Source organism: Eubalaena glacialis, chromosome 7, assembly GCF_028564815.1.
Source record: "Eubalaena glacialis isolate mEubGla1 chromosome 7, mEubGla1.1.hap2.+ XY, whole genome shotgun sequence".
Taxonomy (NCBI): Eukaryota; Metazoa; Chordata; class Mammalia; order Artiodactyla; family Balaenidae; genus Eubalaena; species Eubalaena glacialis.
The window spans coordinates 96,821,387-96,845,622 of record NC_083722.1 but is presented as its reverse complement, the minus strand read 5'-3'; the positions used below and the strand labels follow the sequence as shown (position 1 = coordinate 96,845,622).

General features: G+C 37.6%; 1 protein-coding gene across 1 annotated transcript in view; it reads left to right on the top strand.

The window, feature by feature from the left end:
• LOC133095772 (ubiquitin-conjugating enzyme E2 Q1-like) overlaps nt 1-22,209 on the top strand; it is a 40,118-nt gene extending 17,909 nt beyond the window's left edge. Inside the window, 4 exon segments of the mRNA XM_061197487.1 lie at nt 20,662-20,899; nt 20,946-21,775; nt 21,777-21,865; nt 21,868-22,209. Of these exon segments, the coding sequence (XP_061053470.1) occupies nt 20,662-20,899; nt 20,946-21,775; nt 21,777-21,865; nt 21,868-22,115 (1,405 nt within the window). The 3' untranslated portion in view covers nt 22,116-22,209.
• Nucleotides 22,210-24,236: the final 2,027 nt, after the last annotated feature.

Below are 24,236 nucleotides of genomic sequence, written 5' to 3'. Positions count from 1 at the left end.
CATTTTTACACTTTTTATTCCTTTCCTGAGAAACCCATGCCTTCACCCATTATGTCCATGTTTTCCTGTAAATTATTTAACATACTAATAAGTTATAGTTATATCTGAGTCACCTTTGGATCTGCTTCCATTGACTCTTTATTCTCTTGAATGTGATGGCACTTCCTGATATTTTCATGTGTATAGTAATTTTTTATAGTATTGTTATATTGAAAATTGAATATAATGCTTTGTAGAAATGCTAGATATTGTTAGGTATCTCAGAATTTTTTCTAGCACACATTTATATTATTTACAGATAACTTTAATTCTGTGGAAGTTTTTACTAGGTTTTGTTAGGGCAGGACTCTTTTGCTTTTGCCCTTGATCCTTGGGCACGGCCCTTACTGCAGACTTCATTCCTAAAGTATGCCCCTTGTAAGTTTTACACAGAAAGCAAGGTTTTTATCAAACCACCCCAACTTGACAGGACTCCAACACAAAACTCTTATTCTCCAGTGTTGAAGCTGATGAAATCTTTGCTCACATTTTAAGGATTCTATTTGTTGCTTTCTGCTGGGTCCCTTGAAGTCTTGCTCTATACATTTACACTTTAGGAATAAACTGAAAAATTTACAGGAGGCTGTATGCATATTTAGGTCTTCCTGTTCTGTGTCTAACTACTTTCTATCATTTTCCTCTCAATTTTTAATCTCTCTGTCAGTTTCACACTGTGATATCTAACTCTATAGTCAAGTAAGACTGCATCTTTCACCTTGAACTCTGGGGTGCTCACACAGACTGGAGAATTCCCTCAGGGAAAAGTCAGTTAAATGTGGATCTCACCTAGTTTATTTCATTTCGAGAGTTCTAGTTCTCTCTATTTTCTCTGCTTCTGGTGCCTCTTTAATGCCTTCAAACTTTTTTTTTAATTTGCATTGGCAATTTTTAATGTTTCACTTGTGCACGACTGAAATTTGTCTTTAAAGGCACAGAAGGAAGGAAAGGCAGTTGTCACAGCATGAATTCACAGATATAGGATGCTGGATAAAATCATAGGACTACTCCTCTTTAGCTTTAGGAAAATAAATAATGTGGCACTAAATTAGATATGTATTTTTAATTATATTTCCATGTAAAGACATCACCCAAATATCTGCTGAGCCACAGACTTTCTGGGCAGATACCAAGGATGCATCATTGATCTTACTTTGGAATAAATCCCCAGAAGCAAATGTCACCAATGGGTGGGAGCTCTAGGGACAAAGTCAGTTCTCATTCAGAAAGTGGACAGAAATTTAAAGCAGTCAAATATGGAGCCTTGAAAACTGGAAATGAAAAATTTTATGACGTTTGATTTGAAAATAAAAATTATCTGCAGATCAAAAACTATAATTTTTAAAAACAGAATCAGGCCTGCTTAAACAGTACTTACAACTTACTGATAAGATTATAAATAAAAAGTGAAACTCTTCTGTCCTTGAAAGAGATAGAAGACTATATTTTTTCCTGCAATATTATAGGAGAACCACCAGTGTTTCACCCTGTGTCTCTTAAAATGTCATTTCTTCTTCTATCCACATTCTGCCACTTTAAAAACAGTAAAAGCTGTTAATATGGCAACTTCTGCTAAGTGAAAAGATGCACTGTTTATTGACTAAAAGATTATGAATGAGGAGAAAGCTGAATATTTTTTTAAAATACTAATTTACCCATAATGGGATCATTCCCAGTACGTAGAAGGAAAAATAAAGACTGGGATTTTCTTAAAAACAAAAATAAAGCCCAATGATTTAAAACATTCTACACACAATTTCTAATTTCAAAACATCATTAGAAACTCCTGATCAGTTTGTAGCAAGAGAGCAAACAGAGAAATTTGGTGTAACAGTAGAGCATATTTCTAGCTACTTTCATTTAAATAACATCAGCCTTACCAATTGTTACTTTTCTTTTCATTTAAAACGCTGATTGGCAGGTTAAATCATAAAAGCATGAAAGTAAAAACAAGTCTCAACTCAGGTATGAGCTCAATGATTTGGGACTACTATTTCTGTCTTACAGAGAGGACTTAGAGGTGATGCTCCCTCTTTTAAACATATGACCCCAAACTTACCTGATTCCATATAAGTGTGTAAGTAAAACAAGTTCTGTATTTTCTCAAATAATTTTACAAGTTGATGATAAATTTGATTTTAAAGATAAAACTATTCCTTTAAAACTTAAACATAAGACCTGACACCATAAAACTCCTAAAAGAGATAACAGGCAAAACATTCTCTGATATAAATCGTACCAATGTTTTCTTAGGTCAGTCTTCCAAGGCAATAGAAATAAATGGGACCTAATCAAACTTACAAGCCTTTGCACAGCAAAGGAAACCATAAACAAAATGAAAAGACAACCTACAGAATGGGAGAAAATATTTGCAAACAATATGACCAATAAGGGCTTAATTTTCTAAAATATACAAACAGCTCATACAAGTCAACAACAAAAAAATCAAACAACCCAATCGAAAAATGGACAGAAGACTTAAATAGACATTTCTCCAAAGAAGAAATACAGATGACCAATAGGCACATGAAAAGATGCTCAACATTGCTAATTACTGGAGAAATGCAAATCAAAACTACAATGAGGTACCACCTCACAATGGTCAGAATGGCCATCATTAAAAAGTCTACAAATAACAAGTGCTGAAGAGGGTGTGGAGAAAAGGGAACCCTCCTACACTGTTGGTGGGAATGTAAGTTGGTGCAGCCACTATGGAAAACAGCATGGAGATTCCTCAAAAAACTAAAAATAGAATTGCCATATGATCCAGTAATCCCACTCCTGGGCATATATCCAGACAAAACTGTAATTCAGAAAGATACATGCACCCCTATGTTCATAGCAGCACTATTCACAGTAGCCAAGACATGGAAGCAACCTAAATGTCCATCGACAGATGAATGGATAAAGAAGATGTGGTACATATATACAATGGAATACTACTCAGCCATACAAAAGAACAAAATAATGCCAGTTGCAGCAACATGGATGGATTTAGAGATTATCATACTAAGTGAAGTAAGTCAGAAAGAGAAAGACAAATACCATATGATATCACTTATATGTGGAATCTAAAATTTGACACAAAGGAACCTATCTACGAAACAGAAGCAGACTCACAGACATAGAGAACAAACTTGTGGTTGCTAAGGGGGAAGGGAGATGGCAGAGAGATGGAGTGGAAGTTTGGGATTAACAGATGTAAGCTATTTTATATAGAATGGATAAATAACAAGGTCCTACTGTATTGCACAGGAAACTATATTCAATAACCTGTGATAAACCATAATGGAAAAGAACTTTTTAAAAAAATGTATGTATATGTATAACTGAATTACTTTGCTGTACAGTAGAAATTAACACTACATTGTAAATCAACTATACTTCAAGAAAAACTATGCCTTTTAAAACATTAAGCCTAAAAATTTCATCCGTTTTCTTTAAGAAATGGATTATTAAAATCATTTTTGAAATGAGATATTAAATTTATTTAAATCTTGGATTTTCTGTACTTAATAACTTTTCTTAAAGAAAAAATTAAAAACAGGAAGAGCTAGAATATGCCACCAGGACAAAACTGATCGGAAGTGTCTTCAGTCACAGACTGGACAACTAGTCTTGTTTTGAATTTTCCAAAGCTTGAAGTCTCCCTGGTACTAGAGGATGAGAATAATGTGACATTGAAAATAGCCAGTCAAAAACAGGGAATCTCAAGTTACCTTTGTTTAGCTTGGTTAAAGCAGAATGTGTCTTTAGCCTCTCCAAGTTTTTTAGCAAATGCATCAGCTTGAAAGTCAAATCCGTGGCTTACGGCTGTTAGGTGAAAAGAAAGACAATCATGATAAGGTGGAAAAATAAACTGGAAGATGATCAATAGTCCAATTAGAGCATAATGGCTGCCATAAAAACCAAATGCAGCAAAAAGCTCTTTTTCAATCAATTAATACAGCAAACAAGAAAAAACACAGGAAATAATTCATCTGGCTAATAATGATATTTTTGTGTGTCCCAAATTCCAATGCCCCAGTTCATGGCTTAGTACAGCAAGCACCTCCTCATTATTACGTCTTTGTTTCTTATTCTGTAGTGCCCAAGTTGTAATCCCAACCAGCAGCTTCACTCACCTGCAGAACCAAGTTATGGGCATCCCCTGACCAGGGAACTTGACAGGGTGCAGATCCTACGTATTCTAATCCTCAAATGAGGAGTTTTGCTGACCCTAGAGCCTGGCCTTCCCATATCCAGGCAAGCTGCTGAGTCACGGTCTCTCTCACTATGGAGCATACCCTCTAGATTCATCTGACGAGAAACAATTGTTCTTTTTTTTTTTTTTTTTTAATGTGTTTTGTCCAAAGCTTATAATTATTTCATCAAGAGGGTAGGTCTGATATCAGCTATTCCACCATTACCAGAAATGAAACTCCATTTTGTTTTTAGATGTGATAATGTTGTTCCAGTTATATCTAAAGAAGAGAAACATTTATTAATTTTGACAAATGTATACTGAAATATTTACAAAGGAAATATATATGTCTGAGATTTGCTTCAAAATATTACAGAAGTGGAGTCTGGATCAAGATGGTAGAGTAGGAAGATTCTGAGCTCACCTCCCTCTGCTCATGGACACACCGTAACTACAACTGCATAGACAGCAACTATTTCTGAGAACACCCTGAAGACTAGCAGAATAGTTTCTGAAACTAAGGATATAAAGCAAAGTCCATGTCAAGACAGGGAGGATGAGCACGGGCATGGTCTAACCAGAACCCACACCCCTGGTGCAGTGACCCATAAACAGGAGGGGTATCACAACCGTGGAGGTCCCCCCTCCCCAAGAGGCAAGGACTCCAAGCCCCATGTCTGGCTCCTCAGCCCAGGGGACCTGCACCAGGAAGATGAGCCCCCATAAGTCTGGCTTGGAAAACCAGTAGGGCTTGCATCTGGGAGACCTGGAAGATTGTGGGAAACTGAGACACCACTCTTGACTCTTGCACAAACTCACTAGCTACTACTCACAGTGCAGAGGCAGCATCTTGAAAAGCACCTGGTTTATATGAAAAGGAAATTCCTTGACTAATTTTAGGGTGTGTGCTAGAGAGGCAGGGATCTGATGGAACTTTCTCTGGAGATGGAAGTGCTTGCAGGTGCCATTATGATTTTTGTTTACTCTCCTTCCACCTAGCTGGCCTGGCACTAGTGGGTGCCATTTCTGTCTCTCTCCATCAACTTAGCTAATATCATGTGCCCCACCCCAGAGTTCCCCCGAGGACCCAACCTGCCTAACTTGCCCATCCAGGCCTGCCCCTCCAACATGGCTCCTGCCCTGTCTCACCCAGTGGGCCGTCTCTACCAGCACAGGCACCCCTCCACAGCAGCTCCCATTCTGTGGGGACAGTCCTGCATGCCAGTGTGCCCCTAAGAATTGCAGCAAAGTCTCACAGCCAGCTGGGCCAAGGGCCAGTCCCACACATCAGCATGCCTGCAGTAGTCATAGCTGGCCCTCTCAGCCAGCTGGGCCGAGGGCCAGACTTGCCCAACAAGGAATCCACAGCAGTTGAGGCCAAGCCACACAGCTAGCTAAGCCGGGGGCCAGCCCTGCCCACCAGCATGAATGTAGCAATGGCAGCCCAACCACAACAGGAGGGCACACGCAGTCCACACAGGAGATACCCCTGGAGCACCTGGCTCTAAAGACCAGAGGGTATTGCGCCACTGGGCCTCACAGAGCAGGTTCTACATGAGCCCACTGTTTCCAGACTGACAGAGGTAGTGGATAACACCTAGTACATAGTAACAAATGCAGAAAGTTAGGCAAAATGAGGAGACAAACCACCTTCCAAAAGAAAAAAACAAAAGACAATCAAAAAAGAACAAGACAAAACCTCAGAACAAGAACTAAACAAAATGAAGACAAACAATTTAATAGATAAAGACTTCAAAGTAATACTCATAAAGATGCTAACCAAACTCAGGAGTAGAATGTCCATAATCAGACAACTTCACAGATGAGTTCTACCAAATATTTAAGGGAGAGTTAGTACGTATCCTTCTCAAACTACTCCAAAAAAAGGTGAAGAGGAACGAACACTTTCAAACTCATTTTACCAGACCAGCATTACTCAGATGCTGAAACCAGATAAAGACACTACAAAAAAGAACATTACAGGCCAATAGGCCTGATGAACCTAGATACAAAAATCTTCAACAAAATATTAGAAAACTGAATTCAATGATACATTAAATGGATCATACACCATGATCAAGTGGGATTTATTCCAGAAGTGCAAGAATAGTTCCATATCTGCAAATCAAGCAGTACACTACATAACAAAATTAAGGATATAAATCATACAGTCGTCTCAATAGATGCAGAAAAAGCATCTGCAAACTTCAACATCCATTTATGATTAAAAAAATCTCAACAAAGTGGATATAGAGGGAACATCCTTCGGCATAATAAAGGCCATATGTGACAAACACACAGCTAACATCATACTCAACAGTGAAAAGCGGAAAGCTTTTCCTCTAAGATCAGGAACAAGACAAGGATGCCCACTCTCGCCACTTTTATTCAACATAGTATTGGAAGTCCCAGTCACAGCAATCAGAAAAAAGAAAAAAAGAAGAAGCATCCAAATTGGAAGAGAAAAAGTAAAACTGTCACTATGTGCAGATGACATGGTACTGTATATAGGAAACCCCAAAAATCCCATAAAAACTATTAAAACTAATAAATGCATTCAGAAAACTTTTAGGATACAAAATCAATATATAGAAACCTGTTGTCTTTCTATATACTACTAATGAACTATTAGAAAAAGAAATTAAGAAAAGAGTTCCACTTAAAATTGCATCAAAAAGAATAAAATACCTAGGAATAAATTTAACCAAGGAGGTGACAGACCTGTACTCTGAAAACTATAAGACATGGATGAAAGAAATTGAAGATGACACAAATAAATGGAAAGTAGCAAATTTTGAAGGAAAGTTAGCACAACCTGGGCTCAGAAAGTCCAGTAACTACATCAGGATCTAGAGAATGAGAGCTGATAGACTTTCTCAGATCAAGCTAGAGTACCTGGATTATCAGTCTCACCAAGGCTGCAAGAAATGAGGAACAGTTCCCTAAAGGAAAATAGAGTTGCAGCAACTGGAAGAAAGTGAAACGGATGCATGTAGGAAAAGCTATTAGGTATCACCATCCAAGACAGCAGGAAATCATTGCTAAGACTACATTAAGAATAAAAAAATAGTAATAATACTGTTTTGCTTTAAAAAAAATTCCAGCAATAGTTAAAGCAAAATGTTCACCAGCATACCCATAATAAGGACAGGTAGGAAATGTTCAAACATCAGCCAACAGAAATAGATTTTCTGTTTTGCTGTACCTGCAGTAACTGGTTGAATTACTCAATATGGTAATATAAAGCAGACAATATGGAGACTCAGATGAAGAACAGAGAAAGATTCTACTCACCGCTGGAACCGTGAGAAGACTGTTTTGAGTTGTCACACCTTTGAATTACAAATGGAGATTATCCTTCCTTAAATTCTTAGAGCCATTGTTCTTTGATAGATTCCAAAATAAAGGCCAAAATTTCCATTTCATTTTCGGCAAGGTAATTTGGCCATGAAAGAAATAAACCCCACAGATGTGTTCATCATAACTCTTTAATGAAATATTCTAGAAATCAACTTGAGCTAGCTTATAGAGATATAATGGGAATTCATTATGAAGATTCAAAGTGTTTTGCATTTTCCAAGGGTGAGGATGTAGCAAGGCCTCAGAGAAGGATGGTAACAAGGAATAGAAAAGTATCTGGAAAACAGGAATTATTTGATCTCTATTTTTTTTCTCTGAGAAACTACCCATTCTTCCTTTTGCTTCTGATTGATAAATAAGGACTGTATCATAGCACCTTTGGAAAAAGAATATGATTGGCCCAGTTTAAGTCATTCATCTTCTTTTCTGGACATAATCACATGTGTCCAGGAGAGTAGTCTTTTATTTCAAAGTTAACTGTAGCATCCTATTCCTATAGGTATAAGTATTGATGAATAGATCATACGGAGCCTGAAAGGCATTGCAAAAGTTACCTTGTTCAATGGATATAAGCTGTGTAAACTTAAGCTAACTTTTGTCTGTGTGTATGTCTTTTTCATTTCCCTTTTTTTTTATAACAAAAACTGGGTTTGAGTTTATAAAAAATGTAAAGATAAATAAAAATGTTAGAAATATGTGATATGGATCACAAATTAAGAATAGTGAGATAAGGAATTAAAAATCTTGCTGGGGGAATTACCAAAAGAGAATCACTGTTAAGAACAGTGTGGCCAGAGTGGCCTTGTAGCCAAGAACAAGAAGGTTGGTCATTAAGGATGAAGCTCGGAGGCAGTCACAGCCACCTTCAGGGTGGCTCTGTAACACCAGCAGTTACTGAGGTGGGGCTAAATCATCAAGCCTGAGCTAAGAAACCAGACCCCAAGGTCACCAGCCATAGACTATAGTAGCAGAAAGAGCTAGCTGTCCTGGAATAAAGCTCAACTAACTGTACCTCAGCAGACACCACCAGTGAAAACACGAATACCAGATCCATCACCCTGGAGAGTAGACCAGTAGTAGGTAAAACCTCAGACAGCTTTTCCTCCATGAAACATAGTGAAGACCTGTCACTTACGTCCAGATGCCACCTGGGGGAAGACTGAAGGGGAAAGGTGAGGCAGCCCTGATAGAACCTTGACTTCTAACCTGACTAAATATTTAACATAGAGGGTCTACTTAAAACTGAAAGTTGCTGTTAAAACTGAAAGATGCTGAAATATTGCTGATAAACAACATGTGTCTCCTCACTGCCTAGAAGGATAAGAGTCTGTGACAATGTTTAGGTTAGTTGCATAAAATAATTAAGCTATAATTTTCATGCACATCTGACTATATGTACACTTTGACAATCCAGTTACGTTGGAAAAAGCCTAGTAACTTGGATCTAAAGTACAGAAAATAAATACAATTTAAAAGAGGAGGAATTAAATAAAAGGAATAGGGAAGGACCATAAAAATGTCATAGCAAAAATAAACATCCATAAGGGGAGGTAAAGGAGGGTCATAAGTCATAAGAGAGACAGTGCTGAGCCATGTCTTACGTAGTCAGGTGAGATGAAAATGATTTATAGTCAAATTTACTCCTAAAAATCCTTAGGAAGGCAACTGTGGTGTTCCTGTTTTAACTCTCAATAGGGAAACCAAGGCAATCTTACAAAGTCCTAGGATTCTAGTCACTAGAATCCCCATCCCACAGATTATCTAATACATTATAAAGCACTCAGTTTCCACACTAAATATCTTGTGAATTTTTTTTTAAATGAGAGAATTTGCATTTTTTGCATTTGGATAAGGTGTGGCTACAACTGACTAAATTGAAATTTTTCTTTGTTTTTTTTTTTTTGATCATACATACTTATGAATTGATGCAAAGAGAAAATGTATTACAAAATTCTTTTCAATTGTGAAAATCTATTACAAATACTAAACGTACAGTTACAAAAATTGAGTTCATGTGTTTTGTAGACATTTAATTAAGTGTTGACTCATTTTAATTTTTCAAATTTCTGTAATTTGAGGTCAGTATATTTTATTTCAAGCTTCAGCTATTTTTAGAGGGCTTTGAATAACTCCAAAGCCTGAAAACAAATTGCTTCAAACATAAAGCAGCATTGAGTCCAATGCAGCCAACATCAGGAATAAGAACCATAACACCACAAAATCACTGTTTTTCAGTGGATCACCTCTTATAACATTTGGTTGAGTTGGGGAGCAATGTAGTACAAGTATATATGAGTGTGTGTGTGTGTGTGTGTGTATATATATGTGTGTGTGTGTATATATATATATACACACACTTGATTACAAGGGAGTCATATATATATATACATATATATATGTGTGTATATATATATATATATAGTTGATTACAAGGGAGTGAAATGGGCAAACTAAGCTATGCAGGCAGGAAACTAGGATCATCTTAGGAGCAACAGATACTCCACATCCCAGCTTACTTTGGGCCCTACATTTATGAACTGAAATGGGAGGCAGAGTCTTCTGCACAATTTACATACAGTCTGCCCTCTGTATCTACGGGCTGTGCATTTGCTGATTCAACCAACTGATCCCCAGTTGGTTGAACCCCAGGGTGCACAGATGCAGGCCCGGAATGAAGAAGGAGTGCAAACTGTACTATGCCATTTTATACAGGGGACTTGAGCATCTGAGAGATTTTGGTATTTTGAGGGTGTCCTGGAATCAATCCCCCACAGATATGGAGAGACAACTGTAGTTGGTTTTTCTTCAGCTTCTCTTTCATTTCTTTCTTTCCATCTCTCCCGCATGTCTCCCCGTTGAGTGCAATATAGTTTACACTTGGACTCCAAGGTACAATCTGAAGTGCTGCAAGAAAGGCAGGGGAGAGCACACACTCCAGTGGGAAGCATCATGGACAGTTTATGAAGAAGCTACCTTTTGATATTGGCATTAACGGAAAAGTAAAATTTTAACACTATCGGTTTTTTCCTGAGAGGGTTGGCATTCTTGGTGACAGAAGCGCATAAACAATGGAATAAAGGCAGCAAAGGTTGAGTATGTCTGCAGAGCAGCAGAGATCAGAGTGTGTTCAGAAAAACAGCAGGAAATAAGGTTAGAGAAAAGAGATAGGAACATAACATGTAGAGTTTTTTTCTAGTATTATTCCACACTATTTGGAGGTGTGTTAAGGACAAATGTCCTTCATTGCCTCTCCTCCTGTCTTTAAACCACCTCTGAGTTCCTAACTTAAAGTTTGGTGATTTTATTAAGGCCAGTAATTATTACTTTCTGCATTTCACATTCCACAACGCCTTTCCTTCAAAGTTGCCTAATTAGTACCAAGTCTCATTTCCCCATGCCTTGCTGTACTCATTTGATGGTGTTTGCTGTAGGGCTCCTTACAACTTGCAACAGTGATACTGCAAGTAGTAGAAAAGAAGAAAGGGAGCTGTCATTCATTGCCAGGTGATTTAAAACATAAAATCTGAAGATCTTATGCATACCATCAGCTGTAAATACCTCTTCAACAATAGTAAGCCAAAAGAGTTCAACCTCACCCTTTCTATATAACCTTTCATACTTTCTGTCAAGGTAACATATTATTTTGTTTAGGAGGCAAAGGCTCTTTTTTTTCTTTTTACAAAGTATCTTCCTCATATTGAGTAAAATAGTAATAGTTCTTACATTTTTCTAGTAAACCGTGTCTGCTCTGTCATTGAAGAAGCTGCAAAAGATCCCTTCTTACTTGACCTTTGACTTCTACAAGAACAAATAAGTGTAACCTAACTTTTATTGAGTCCTTACTATGGGCCAGTTGCTGTGTTAGATGTTTGTATGTTTAATATTTTATTTAATCCTTATACCAACTTTATAGATTAAGTATTATCCCCATTGTATAAAGGAAATATAGAAGTTGGGTAACCTGCCAAATGTCATACAGCTAGTAAATGTTAGAAATGTCATTCAAACTCATTATTTATAATCCCTATACTATTGTTTATAAAACATTCCATTCATACCAATGACAGGTATTCTGTTTATTGTCAATAGCACATACATATGGCCCTATAGTCTTGTGGAAGCTTTATGTACAATTTGCGGTGCATCTGGTATCCTAAGTAACCAATGCATACTATACCTTATGCACATTTCCTAGGATTCAAACCATATTTTCATGAGTTTTCCCTTCATCTTGGAGCTCTGAGTTTTGTATCTGCCTGTGTAACTGGTTGTCAGATAAGTTATGCTATTACGTACTCCACAATGGTTTCTTGATTAAAGCTCAAAGTCCATTCTAGGGAACTTGTGATGGGCTCCATGTTCATGTCTACAAAGCATACCACAGCGAAAAATGCAGAATACATACAGAGGTATGCCCTGCAGCATCTGAAACTATACATTCTTTTAACTTGGACCAAAATTATAGTTTAGTTAAATTCTCTGAGGATATTTAATAGGTACATGTTGTGCAGATTAAAGTAAGATGGTAAAATAAAAAGAATGGAGAATGTAGAACCAGGCTGTCTGAGTTCAAGGCTAAGTTTCACCATTGCTGTGTCACTTTGTGTAGGTCACTTTAACCTCCCAGAGGTGGGTTTGCCTCACCTAGTGAATGAGGATCACTATAATGCCTGCCTCATAGATCATCTTATTGATAAGTCCTGAAATAATCTATAACACATGAAGTATTTTTTAAATCTTAATTTTTAAAGTTTTTTAATCTTAATTTTTTAAATAAGGGTAATGGATTATCAGCTCATCATAACTTTCCAAATCTAATATTTTGACTAGCCATTTGCTAAAAAATGCCATTAGGATATATGATTAGTCATAAATATGCCAGTTAATTCAATGAGATTTCTGTCCTTTGTTGTTCAACAGAGTCCTTCCTGTTGAAGGACTCCCAAAGAAAAAGTGTTTAATAACTTAGTGCTTTCTATTTACATTCAGAGAACTTTGTATTCTCAATAAACATTTTTGCAAGTGGATAAAACATATTTTGTTCCAGTACTTCATGATCTAAATTGTGATTTCTTAAAAGCATGGTGGAGCATATATTTTTTTAGAAAACACAGACCCAGTGACACCCCAAAAGGTGTGCATTTAACTTTTAAGGAACTTATCACATTTGTTCTCTTTAACTGTCATTTGATTTAGCTACTATAGACATCTGCTACAAAGCTCTTTCAACTTTCCATTAAGGCAAATTACTGGAAACCTGAGTTACTGTGGCAATGAGGGATAGCCCTCGTTTTTCCATGTCAGTCATCTCAGCAGTGTTAGTCTGGTGGTAAGTGCTAACCAGTAGAGGAGTGAAGACCAGCATACCTTTGCAAAGCTTTAGATTGTGAACCCTGGGATGGAACCGCTCAGATGGAAAGGCCTGTTTCCATGGCAACAGGAGCAGCTCCTATTGTTTCAGTTTGTCACTCATCACAGCAATGTTTGCCTTGGGAGACTGCGCTAAGCATTTCTAGCCACATTTTGTTGTGGATTCAAAAGATTGGATGGCAATGCTGCTATGGTTACCAGGGTTTTTGTCTTAGGGGAAATCCTAGAATAAAGTAATCTCTCTGGTTCCAAAAGAAATTTTAAATAACTAGCTGTGGAATAGAAAGAAAAGAAGTTGTGATAAGTAATTCCCTTCTGGGACAATGATAACAAAGTCTGACAAGTCTGACTTCCTTTTTTTTCTTTTTTTGGTGCTTGTGGTGATGGGGTGGTTGGAAATGAGAAAATGAGAATTGGGAAAGGTTAAGGAAAATTAGAACAAGAAGGAGAACATAAAATGATTGTTTACCATTTCTTTAAAAAATAAGAATAGAAAAGAGAAGGGCTCAAAGAAAAATGTATAGTAAATATTCATATATTCAAGGAATTTCTTTTATCATTCTCTATATAACTTAATTTAAATGATTTTCTCCCCACACTTATAAAAATAATTCATTTTCCTAGTCAGATCATGACCTCTTCCCCAGCACTGATCACTTAGGGTGTTGACGGGATAATATAGAAAAAGGAGAACCTTCAAGCTGACAACATTTTTAAAGATTTTATTTGTTTCTTATTCCCACTCTTCATGGGTCCCAAGATCGATGCAAAGAAAGAAATAGCTATTGAGAATTACAGAAAAGGCTACAACCAATTTTGTTATCTTTTCTCAAATTATATGGTTACTATTACATCCCTAGAGTATCAGAACACTGCGAACCTGACAATGATTAGCACAAATTTATTTTATAGAAAATTATTAAAAGCACAGGAAACTGTAGTACAAACATTTACAGATGAACACTATTTTTATTATTTTATTTTGATTTCATGATTTCATCTTAGTATTTCTCTTATATAAGATTCTATGATGTGATAAGTATTGAATCAAACGCATTACCTGCATTGTTTCACTTAAATTTCACTAAAAACTTTTGAGGAAATTATTATTATTCCTATATTCAGAGGGATTACAGCTAGCTGGCAGAATTACTTGAAGTTAGACACCGAGTTCTACTACTACATATATCCTAGGATAGAACATCCTCATTTTTTAATCACCCCAAATCAAATCATACTGTGTGTACTCCCTTATTATTTCCTGAGCATGAGTGACCTGTGAATTATCAAGAAGTTGTCAATAGTCAGATGTTATTTTATATGTCTGTAAAGAGTGATAACTTCCTGCTTCATTTGTGGACTTTGACAAATCTTTTACATTGATAGAGTTATAATGCATTCTTTTGATCTCAGCAAATATTTAATGAGCAACTAATTAGTCTGTGATGAACTCTTTAATAGGTTATGAATATATATGATATGCATTGTTTTCTCAGAACATTCTTTTGGAAAATACAGCATAAGATACTTGAACTATATTTAATATTTTGGGCCTAGAAATGGAGCGGATGTAGCCACGGTTGATAGGGCACAAAATACCTAGGAGACATCTGAGAAGAAACCGTGTTCTGCCCATATGGCAGCGACTGACTGTTCACCCATTGAAACGAGAATTCGGCTCTAACTCCCTAGGCACCTGTTCAATGGTGTATGTTCTCCATAAGTTATATCTCTTAATTCCAATTCTGAGAATAAGTAGAAGGGGGTCTGTAAGAAAATCCAGCTTCCCTCTTTTTTTCTTTTCCTGGATTTTGGTCACATTGCAATAAGAATTATATTTTTAATGCTATTTTCTCTCATAAACTTTATTCCCAGCATAAATAACTTCATGAAGAGCTTTTAGAAGAACTTAGCGTGAAATATAAGGCCATTTTGCCAGAAGTAGTCAAGGAATGTACAGTACAGGAGACATGGTAATTGCAGGTGTTGAGAAACAATTTCATCCTGAATAGCCAGCTTTTTAGTTAAAGAAACTGAATGCATGTATATGCACACATATGTGTATCCATAATTGTGTATGTGTGTGTAAATATATACATAGCTAATACCAAGATTTCAGAATTTAATAAGAAGGGTAATGAGAGCCTATAGTAGTGCCTTTGCATAAGTAGTATTCTGTAGATATTTTTAGAATGCATGAATGAATGAACGTCAAGAGAAAATGATGAATATCACTGGACTGCCTTAGTTAAAATGGAAGTTTATTATAAATCTCAACTCAGAGTTTAGAATTTTCATAATCATTTTTCTTTATTGTATTTCTCCTTTGCTTAATATTCTAGTTGCTTTTACATTTTATGATTAAAAGGTAATTATTTTGTTATAAACAAGTAGTACCAAGATCTATTTTATGCCTTGCATATGTGCATTCTTGAGTTTGGCAAATTGTTTACTCTTTGTCTTCTATCTGGTGCCACCTCCTTGCAACATTCAGCGTTTTTCTTTCATTCAACAAATATTTATGAAGACCTTCTCTGTGCACTATGCTGGGTTTTGATGGAGGGGAGATGAATGGGTGGAGGGGAGATGAATTAGTCATACATACATCTGTGAAACCTCACCTAGAGTATTGTGATTAAAGGTCAGTGCATTTTAAATTATCTTAACTGATGAATATATTAAGATCAATCAAAAGTAAATGCCTACCTTAAAAAATATTAGCCTAACTTATAACTTCTAAGAATAAATTTGTCATCTGACCACGCACATTTACTGAGCGTCATTTATCTAAGTGAAGCTTTACTGCAGAGAATAGACATGAATCGTAGAATGTCGTCCAGAATATGAACTGTCCCATGAACTGCCCAGTGCCCCACAGTCTTGAATTCTGACATTCCATCAGCTTGGCAGACCCTTCCTCCCCTGGTCCTCTATGTCGAGACCCAACTCAAAAATCACTTTCCCCTTATGCCTTCCCTGGCAGTTTGGTCTCCAAGAATAGGGTTAGTACCCTTTCTGTGCAGTCCCGTAGCAATCCAACCATAACTCTATTATGGAACAGACTACGTTGATATTTTCATTAAAGTTTTATTTCTAGATAATTTAAAATATACTCAAAGAAATCATGTAGAAAAAGCTCTAATCCAATCTTGGGTGGGGATTTAAAGAAATCTGCTGAGAGCAGAAGCTAATTAAGGTAGAGTATAAAGAATGAATTTTCTCCATCCAGGAGAAAAAAAAAGATAAAGAAAAAATCTTTCGAGAGGAAAAAGTCATATGTGCCGAGCCCAGGGATAAGAGGGAGCACCAGGCAAATTGAGAAAATGTAAATAGCTTGGGAGGGTAACAGCTTTGAGGAATTTAAGGAGAAGAAGATGCAAAGTTGAGCAGAAATTAAATAATAAAGAGCCTTGTACGCCTCTGAGATTTGGCCTTCACACAGAGGATAAAGGCTTGAGAAAGAAAATGGTCTCATTTTGATTTACATCTTCCTCTTCCCAACCGGCACTATCTTAATTTAAACAATTAATATGTGAGCAAGAAAAGAAAACCCAGTGAAGGAGATAGAGGAGGAGTTATCCAATGACAAGAGACGACTCCTTTGTAGCCAGAAAACTAAAGGCTATAAAGTGAAATGAGAAGCCAATGAGGAGCTTAGAGTAGGGATCATCAAACTACACCTGTGAGTCAAGTCCAGCCCACCGCCTACTACTGTAAATAAAGTATTATTGGAGCACAGCCAAGTCCATTCATTAATACACTGTCTATGGCCACTTTTACATATGATGGCCGAGTTGAGTAATTGAGACAGACATTATCTCATAAAGTCAAAAATATTTACTATCTGGCTCTTTACAGAAAATGTTGGCCAGTCCTTTTTTTAAAGCAAAAGAGCAGTTGATTAAAAAAAGGACTACCAGGAATCCTTTGGATTTATCAGCAAGTAGGTTTTGGGAGACTCTGTGAGAGGAGTTTTCAGTAAAACGGTTGATGCTAAATATAAAGAATAGGATAAAAGAAAGTGGAGAGAATAAATGCAGTCACCTTCCCACCACCAACTCATTCCTGCCCCAGTCTGAGCAATAAAATGTATTTTCTCCATTCACTGAGGAGGAAACAGTTTCAGAGATTTTGAGTAACTTAGCCAAAGTTGCACAGCAAGTACTTAGGGGTTGGAACTGGAATCCAGTTCTATTTAATCAAAACCCATGTTCTTTCTGCTAGATTGGATTTTCCCTAGAATTTAAGTTCGAGAGCCCAGAATTCAAGCCTCATGAAATTGTTTTAGGTTCCAAAAATCATGAACTTAGAAGGCAAAATATTCTTGCAGAGAAATGAGATGAAACCTCATCTGTTATCCCTGTCAACATGCACACTGAAGGAGTAAGACTGTTTAGTAACTATGTGCAATTAACCCCAAATCATTCTCTCTCCAAATGTAAAAAAATCTTACTCCCCAGACCCTCCTAATTTACAGAAACCACCTACTCAGAGTAAGTTTTCATAGACATAATGGAATTTGCTTACAACATCTATTCTAAAATATTTTGCACAGCAAAGAAAATGAATAAATGCAACCTTTTAAATTAATAGCCATTAAGGGAACAATAATAACAACAAATAACAATGGAGAGAGACATTTCTAATGAAAGGAAAGAGAAAACTGGTAGACCAGAACCTTCCTATCCTATAAAGGTCTACATGAAAAACCTGAATAAAAGAATGTAAATAATTTTTTCTAACATGTAATTCACTATTGTCCAAATTCAGAGATTTATGTTAAATGAGACATATTAGCCTCATTCTTCCTCATTCCTTTATCAATTTTCAGGCCAACAATTTTAAGTATGATAGGCAGATAGGAGGGAGAGGTTGCTATAACATATGTCACCATTAATTAGAAATTACTTTAAAGCAGTAGCACTCAATGGGGGCAATTTTGCCCCTCCAGGGACATTTGGAAATGTCTGGAGGCATTCTGGATTGACACAACCTGGGGTAGGGGTACTACAGACATCTTGTGGGTAGAGGCCAGGGTGCTGTTAAACATCCCACAAAGCACGGGACAGCCTCCCGCAACAAATTATCTGCTGGCCCAAAATTTCCATTATGCCCAGGTTGACATATGCCACTTCAAAGGAGCACCACTGTAGTACAATGGCATTCCAACCAATGGCATAGTCTCCAGCATTTCAGACATACTAATTATGCATAGGCAAATGTTATCTGCAAAGTCATGAAATATAACCCTTAAACTCTCACAGTTGGAAAGGACAGCCTAAAAGGAAGAATTATGTAGGGATGATTGAAAGATTAAAAATATTGTATTATATAAAAGATAATAATATATCAATATTACCATGTATGATTTTTAAGAAAAATTTGTCCTCTTCTTCAAAGATGGTATTACATAGATATCAAACTGTATACATATACCCTTTGGACCAGCAGCCTATAGCTACATAAAAACAGTACATTAAAGACCCGTATGAGGCATGTTGCCAATTCATCCACAAAGAGAGAGATAAATGTGTGACTGAAAAAGTACTTGTCGAACACAAGCTGCAGCTATGCCTAACTATACCTAATTACTCAACTAGAACATATTATCCATCAGGCAGAACAAAGGTGGGTAATTTGCTATCATCTACTGAGATGATTTACCAAATTACTGCATAAAAATACACTTAGCTCATATTAAAGTTATGACACTAACCAAACACAAGCATATTCAGAATTAATGGTGATTTGACCTAACTTTCCTTTGTGGGGATTTAGAAAATATACTCCACAGGAATAAACCAAAGATAGTATAAAAATCTTAATTGGAAACCTGAAATTGACATCAGAATTCTTCCAGAACTAGTATAAAAGATTTCAATAAAGTTTGGTACTCAAAAACTATAATATGGGAAAATGTCAATAATAATTTAAAAATAAATTACATTTGTTACTGTTTTGGTTACTTATCTGTTATAAAACAAATTTATATACAGATATTCGTGTATAATTTAATCTGAACAGAAATTGTGATGAACACTACCTTCTTGGATCTTAATAATAAACTCTACGGAGACGTGAATTGGAGAAAAATCTTCTGACAGCTGACTTTGTCATCAAGTGAGCACTAGAAACGTCCTCTGGTAAATAGGTTCATTGCTCTCATTCTTCACTCCTGTCCTGTATTCGAATTACTCCATGCCATTTGTCACAGGACTTTGCATTACCTCCCACTAATGAGTATGTTTCCTCATTCAACTGATGTTGAGTTTAGCCGCATGACTTGTTTGTCCAATAGCATGTGGATTAAAGTGATGAGCCCTAGACACAAGCTGAAGCCTTTAAAGGCATTTCATAACTCTGCTCACCTTTTTTGTTTTCATGCCATTTGCCATTAGAGAAACATGCCTCACACGACTATTAACTAATTAGAGAAATGCAGAGCTGACCCACGACTTGAAAGCAAAGAAGATATTTGTCGTTGTAAGCCAGTGAGATTTTTGAAGTTGGTTGTTAACAGCAGAAACTACTATTTCCCTTAATAAAGGCTTTTCCAGAAATGTTTATACTATGGATGTTTCATGTTTACCGCCCCAGCATTTGTCTCCCTGATTTTTAATCAAAGATCCACCTTCATTCCATATCTTTAGGAAGGAGTTTCTGGGGTAAACCAAGTCTTGGCATTTTTCTGGTCACTGTAATTTGATTCAGTTATGGACATAAGATTTTAGTTGGGCCAATCACAATAAATTTCAGGACTTCTGGTAAAGCTACCAGAAAAGAATTTCACTGTTTCCTTATAGTCTCTTACTAGAAGAATGGGAAATTTAAGCTGCTTACCGACATCTTCCTGACACAAGGAGAAATCTAGTGCTACCTAGACTTAAGCCAACAAAGTTGAAAATAGAGTCAAGAAACAGAAAGAAACAAATCCTGAGGAGGTGGCCCAGTCTCTGAACCCAACTATACCTGAAAATTAATCTAGCTCTGGATATTTATATGTGTTGATAATTTCCTTTTATTCCTTAATCTAATTTTAATTGAGTTAATGGTCTCTGACCACAGAGAGCTTCATAATGGATACAGTATCTATGGTGTCAATTTAAAGGATAGGAAATAGAGAAAATATTTTTTTTATTTGTCTTTTTAAAAATTAATTGTTTATTGAGGTAACACTGATTTATAACATTATATGAGTTTCATGTGCACAGCATTATACTTCTACTTCTGTATACCCTACAATGTGCTCACAAGATAAGAAATAACAAGTGTTGGTGAGGATGAGGTTTGTGGGAATGTAAATTGGTGCAGCCACTATGAAAGTCAGTATGGAGGTTCCCCCCAAAAAATTCAGAGTAGAACTACCATATGATCCCGTTATCCCACTTCTGGGCATTTATCCAGAGAAAATATTTTTCTTAAACACAATTTTCCTTTATTTGAACTGAAACACTCAGTTATTCTGTAATGTGTATAAAAAGAAGAATTTATCGCAGAAAGAGAATAATTATAAAAGCATATGCAAAATACATGTCTAAATCTTCTATTCATATAATTTTCTTGTAAAAGTATCATTATGACATAATTATAGTTTATCCAAATCCCAATGTAAAATTAACATTTCAAAGATATAATAGAATTATAATATTTTTCCTGCAGGCCAAAATATTTTATCAGTTCAACCTAAATTTATAATCTTCCAAACTTCACAGGAAGTATAAGAGACTATCTAAGGGAGGCGGGGCTGCCGAGGAGGAGGAGGAGGGGCGCGTGGCTTCCGGCGGCTGGGGGCGCCTGCGAGCGGAGGGGGGGGCCCTGTCCCGGAGGTGGCGGTGGTGCCATCTTGGCGAAGGGGGGATCAGGAAGTGCGGACGGCGGGGGCGGCAGTGGAGCCTGGAGCGGAGACCAGAGGCTCCCGCCCGCCGGCCCTGGGGCAGCAGCAGCAGCCGGGCTGGGGCAGCAGCTGGGTTGGGGGGGGGGGGGGGGACAGTCCCAGGATGGGGGGCGGGGCCTGGGGCCGGGGCCCTGCCTGAGTGGGAAGCTGAAGCTGCTCCAGTTCCTTCTTCCCCGCGGCCACGAGCGCTTCCGCTTCCGCATTGCCAGCGCCTGGCTGGACCAGCTGAGATGCGAGTTCCCGCTGGCTGAGGCCAGAGGGGCCGAGACAGGGGCCGCGCCCGGACCGCATCTCTCCCCACAGGAGTCGGTGCCTGGGGATCCCGTCCGCATCCACTGCAACATCACGGAGTCATATCCAGCTGTGCCCCCCATCTGGTCAGCGGAGTCCGATGACCCTAACTTGGCTGCTGTCTTGGAGAGGCTGGTGGACATAAAGAAAGGGAATACTCTGCTATTGCAGCATCTGAAGAGGATCATCTCCGACCTGTGTAAACTCTATAACCTCCCTCAGCATCCAGATGTGGAGATGCTGGATCAGCCCTTGCCAGAAGAGCAGCGTACACAGGAAGATGTATCTTCGGAAGAGATGCCTGGGGACACAGAAGACCTAGATCACTATGAAATGAAAGAAGAAGAGCCAGCTGAGGGCAAGAAATCTGAAGATGACGGCATCGGAAAAGAAAACTTGGCCATACCAGAGAAAATTAAAAAGAACCAGAGGCAAGATTACTTAAATGGTGCGGTGTCTGGCTCCGCGCAGGCTACTGACCAGCTGATGAAGGAGCTCAGGAATATATACGGATCACTGAGTTTCAAAGGCGGAAACTATACAGTCGAACTCGTGAATGACAGCCTGTATGATTGGAATGTCAAACTCCTCAAAGTTGACCAGGACAGCACTTTGCACAACTATCTTCAGATCCTCAGAGAAAGGAGCCGACTTCATCCTACTTAACTTTTCTTTTAAAGATAACTTTCCCTTTGACGTGCCGTTTGTCAGGGTTGTGTCTCCAGTCCTCTCCGAGGATATGTTCTGGGCAGAGGTGCCATCTGCATGGAACTTCTCACCAAGCAGGGCTGGAGCAGTGCCTACTCAATAGAGTCAGTGATCATGCAGATCAGTGCCACACGGGTGAAGGGAAAAGCACGAGTAGAGTTTGGAGCCAACAAATCTCAATACAGCCCGACAAGAGCACAGCAGGCCTACAAGTCCTTGGTGCAGATCCACGAAAAAAACTGCTGGTACACACCCCCGAAGGAAGATGGCTAACCCGGGAGTGCCATCTCCTTCCTCCTTCCCCAGGCATCACTGGACCAATTACCTTTGAATGCTGTATTTGGATCTCCCGCTGCCTCTGTGGTTCCCTCCCTCACTTTTCCTGGACATGATAGCTCTGCCTATTGCAGGACAATGATGGCTATTCTAAACGCTAAGGAAAAAAAAAACACAGAACTGTTTCAAGTACTCAAGACTGACTTACAGACCAACCAACCACCTGGCTGGAACCTTTGCTAGCAAGCATTCTTATCAAAGAAACTTTCGAGCCTCATTATATTGCTGGAAACTCAGCTGTGCCCCAGACTAGAACCTCCTTACCTATGCTATGGATTTTTAATTTATTTTCCCTTATTTCATGTACACTGCTTTTTTTGGTTACAGTGTATGATGGATGTGTATGAAAAAAAAATGTATCTTTGGGAAAACAATTACAGTTTGTTAACTTGAAAAAAAAAAAAAGACTATCTGAAACTCTACTAAATTTAAAATGAACAAATTTAATACCAGGTTTATAAACACGACACAAAAACACCTCAGATGACGGAGAGAATAAATTATATCTGTCCTAGAGTCAAGTCTGCATAAACCTATTTTTCTAGATAATATAGGTGAAGTGTTTTTTCTGTAATTGAGTAAAGGAAAGGAAACAATCAGCTTGCCTCGACACAGTGAAAAGTTTTCTTTGACGACCGTCAGTAAAGTGGCCAAGTACCTAATAATTATACTATCAGATGTTAATATTTCACTTCTGGTTGCTTAGCAGCCACCTATATTTTAGAAAATAATATTCTATTTCTCTGACTATATGATGCGTATCATTTTATATTATTTGGAAAATACTGAAAGGTATTAAGGAAATAAAAGCCTGCCATGTTCCAAACACAGGATAGTTATTACTGTTAACAGTGTATTGTATTTCTCTCCAGAATTTATTTTCTAGAATTGTATTGTATATATAATCGTCTGCATCTTGTTTTTTTAATATACACTTATTATATTTGATATTTTCCTATGACAATCATTTGTTAAAAAAAAAAAACTTTCAATAAACATACATCTCACTTTAAGTAAGAGCCAAATTCTTACAGTAGTCTACATGAATTGCATCCTCTCATTATCTGTCTCACCCAACTACCTCCCACTCCTTAACTTTACTCTGGTCGCAACAAATCCACTGCAATTCCTCCAACATGCCATGATGAACCCAAGTTAATGCCTTTGTAGTAGCTGTCCCCTTGGCCTGCAGTCCTTCCTCTCCTGACATGCATGGTTCATTCCACCTCCTCCTCCAAATGGCAAAGTTCTGTGGGATGCACCATGACCTGTCAGGTGACTGTGGTCATGGTCTCTGGAGTCAGAATTCACATACTAGCTGTGTGACCTCGGGAAAGCTGCTGAACCTCTCTGTCCTTTGGGGAATAGCAATAACTATTCTCAGGGCCCAAACTCTGCTCTTTTTTTTTTTTTAAGTCTTTATTGAATTTGTTACAGTATTGCTTCTATTTATTTTATGTTTTGGTTTTTTGGCCATGAGGCACGTGTGATCTTAGCTCCCCAACCAGGGATTGAACCCGCACCCCCTGCATTGGAAGGTGAAGTCTTATCCACTGGACCACCAGGGAAGTCCCCAGCTCTTTTTTTAATGTTATTTTTTCCACAGTCCATTTGTATTTCATAGCATACTCTATTACTTACTGGTTATTACAGTTATTATTATAATTTACTGATATATTATGTTTATTGTGTACTGTCTCATCTCCTCTCACTAGACTGTAAATTCTACAAAGGTAGGTTTTCACCCTGAAGTGTTCCTCAAACAAAACTGCACTAAAAAATACACCCATATACACAAAAAATTAACACTAATATAAAACCTAGAATGCCATCACTGTCCTAAGCTTTTAAAATATATAAATCATTTGCTCCTGCCACAGCCCATGGAATAGGGATTATTATTATGATCTCCATTTTATAGATAAGAAAGTTGGGGCGTTCAAATACATAAGCAGCCTTCCCAACTGGTAATGCTAGTAAGTGGTGAAAGAATTTGAACCCAGGCAGTCTGGCTCCAGACAGAATATTCTTGATCACTATGCTATGCTTCTACTGAAT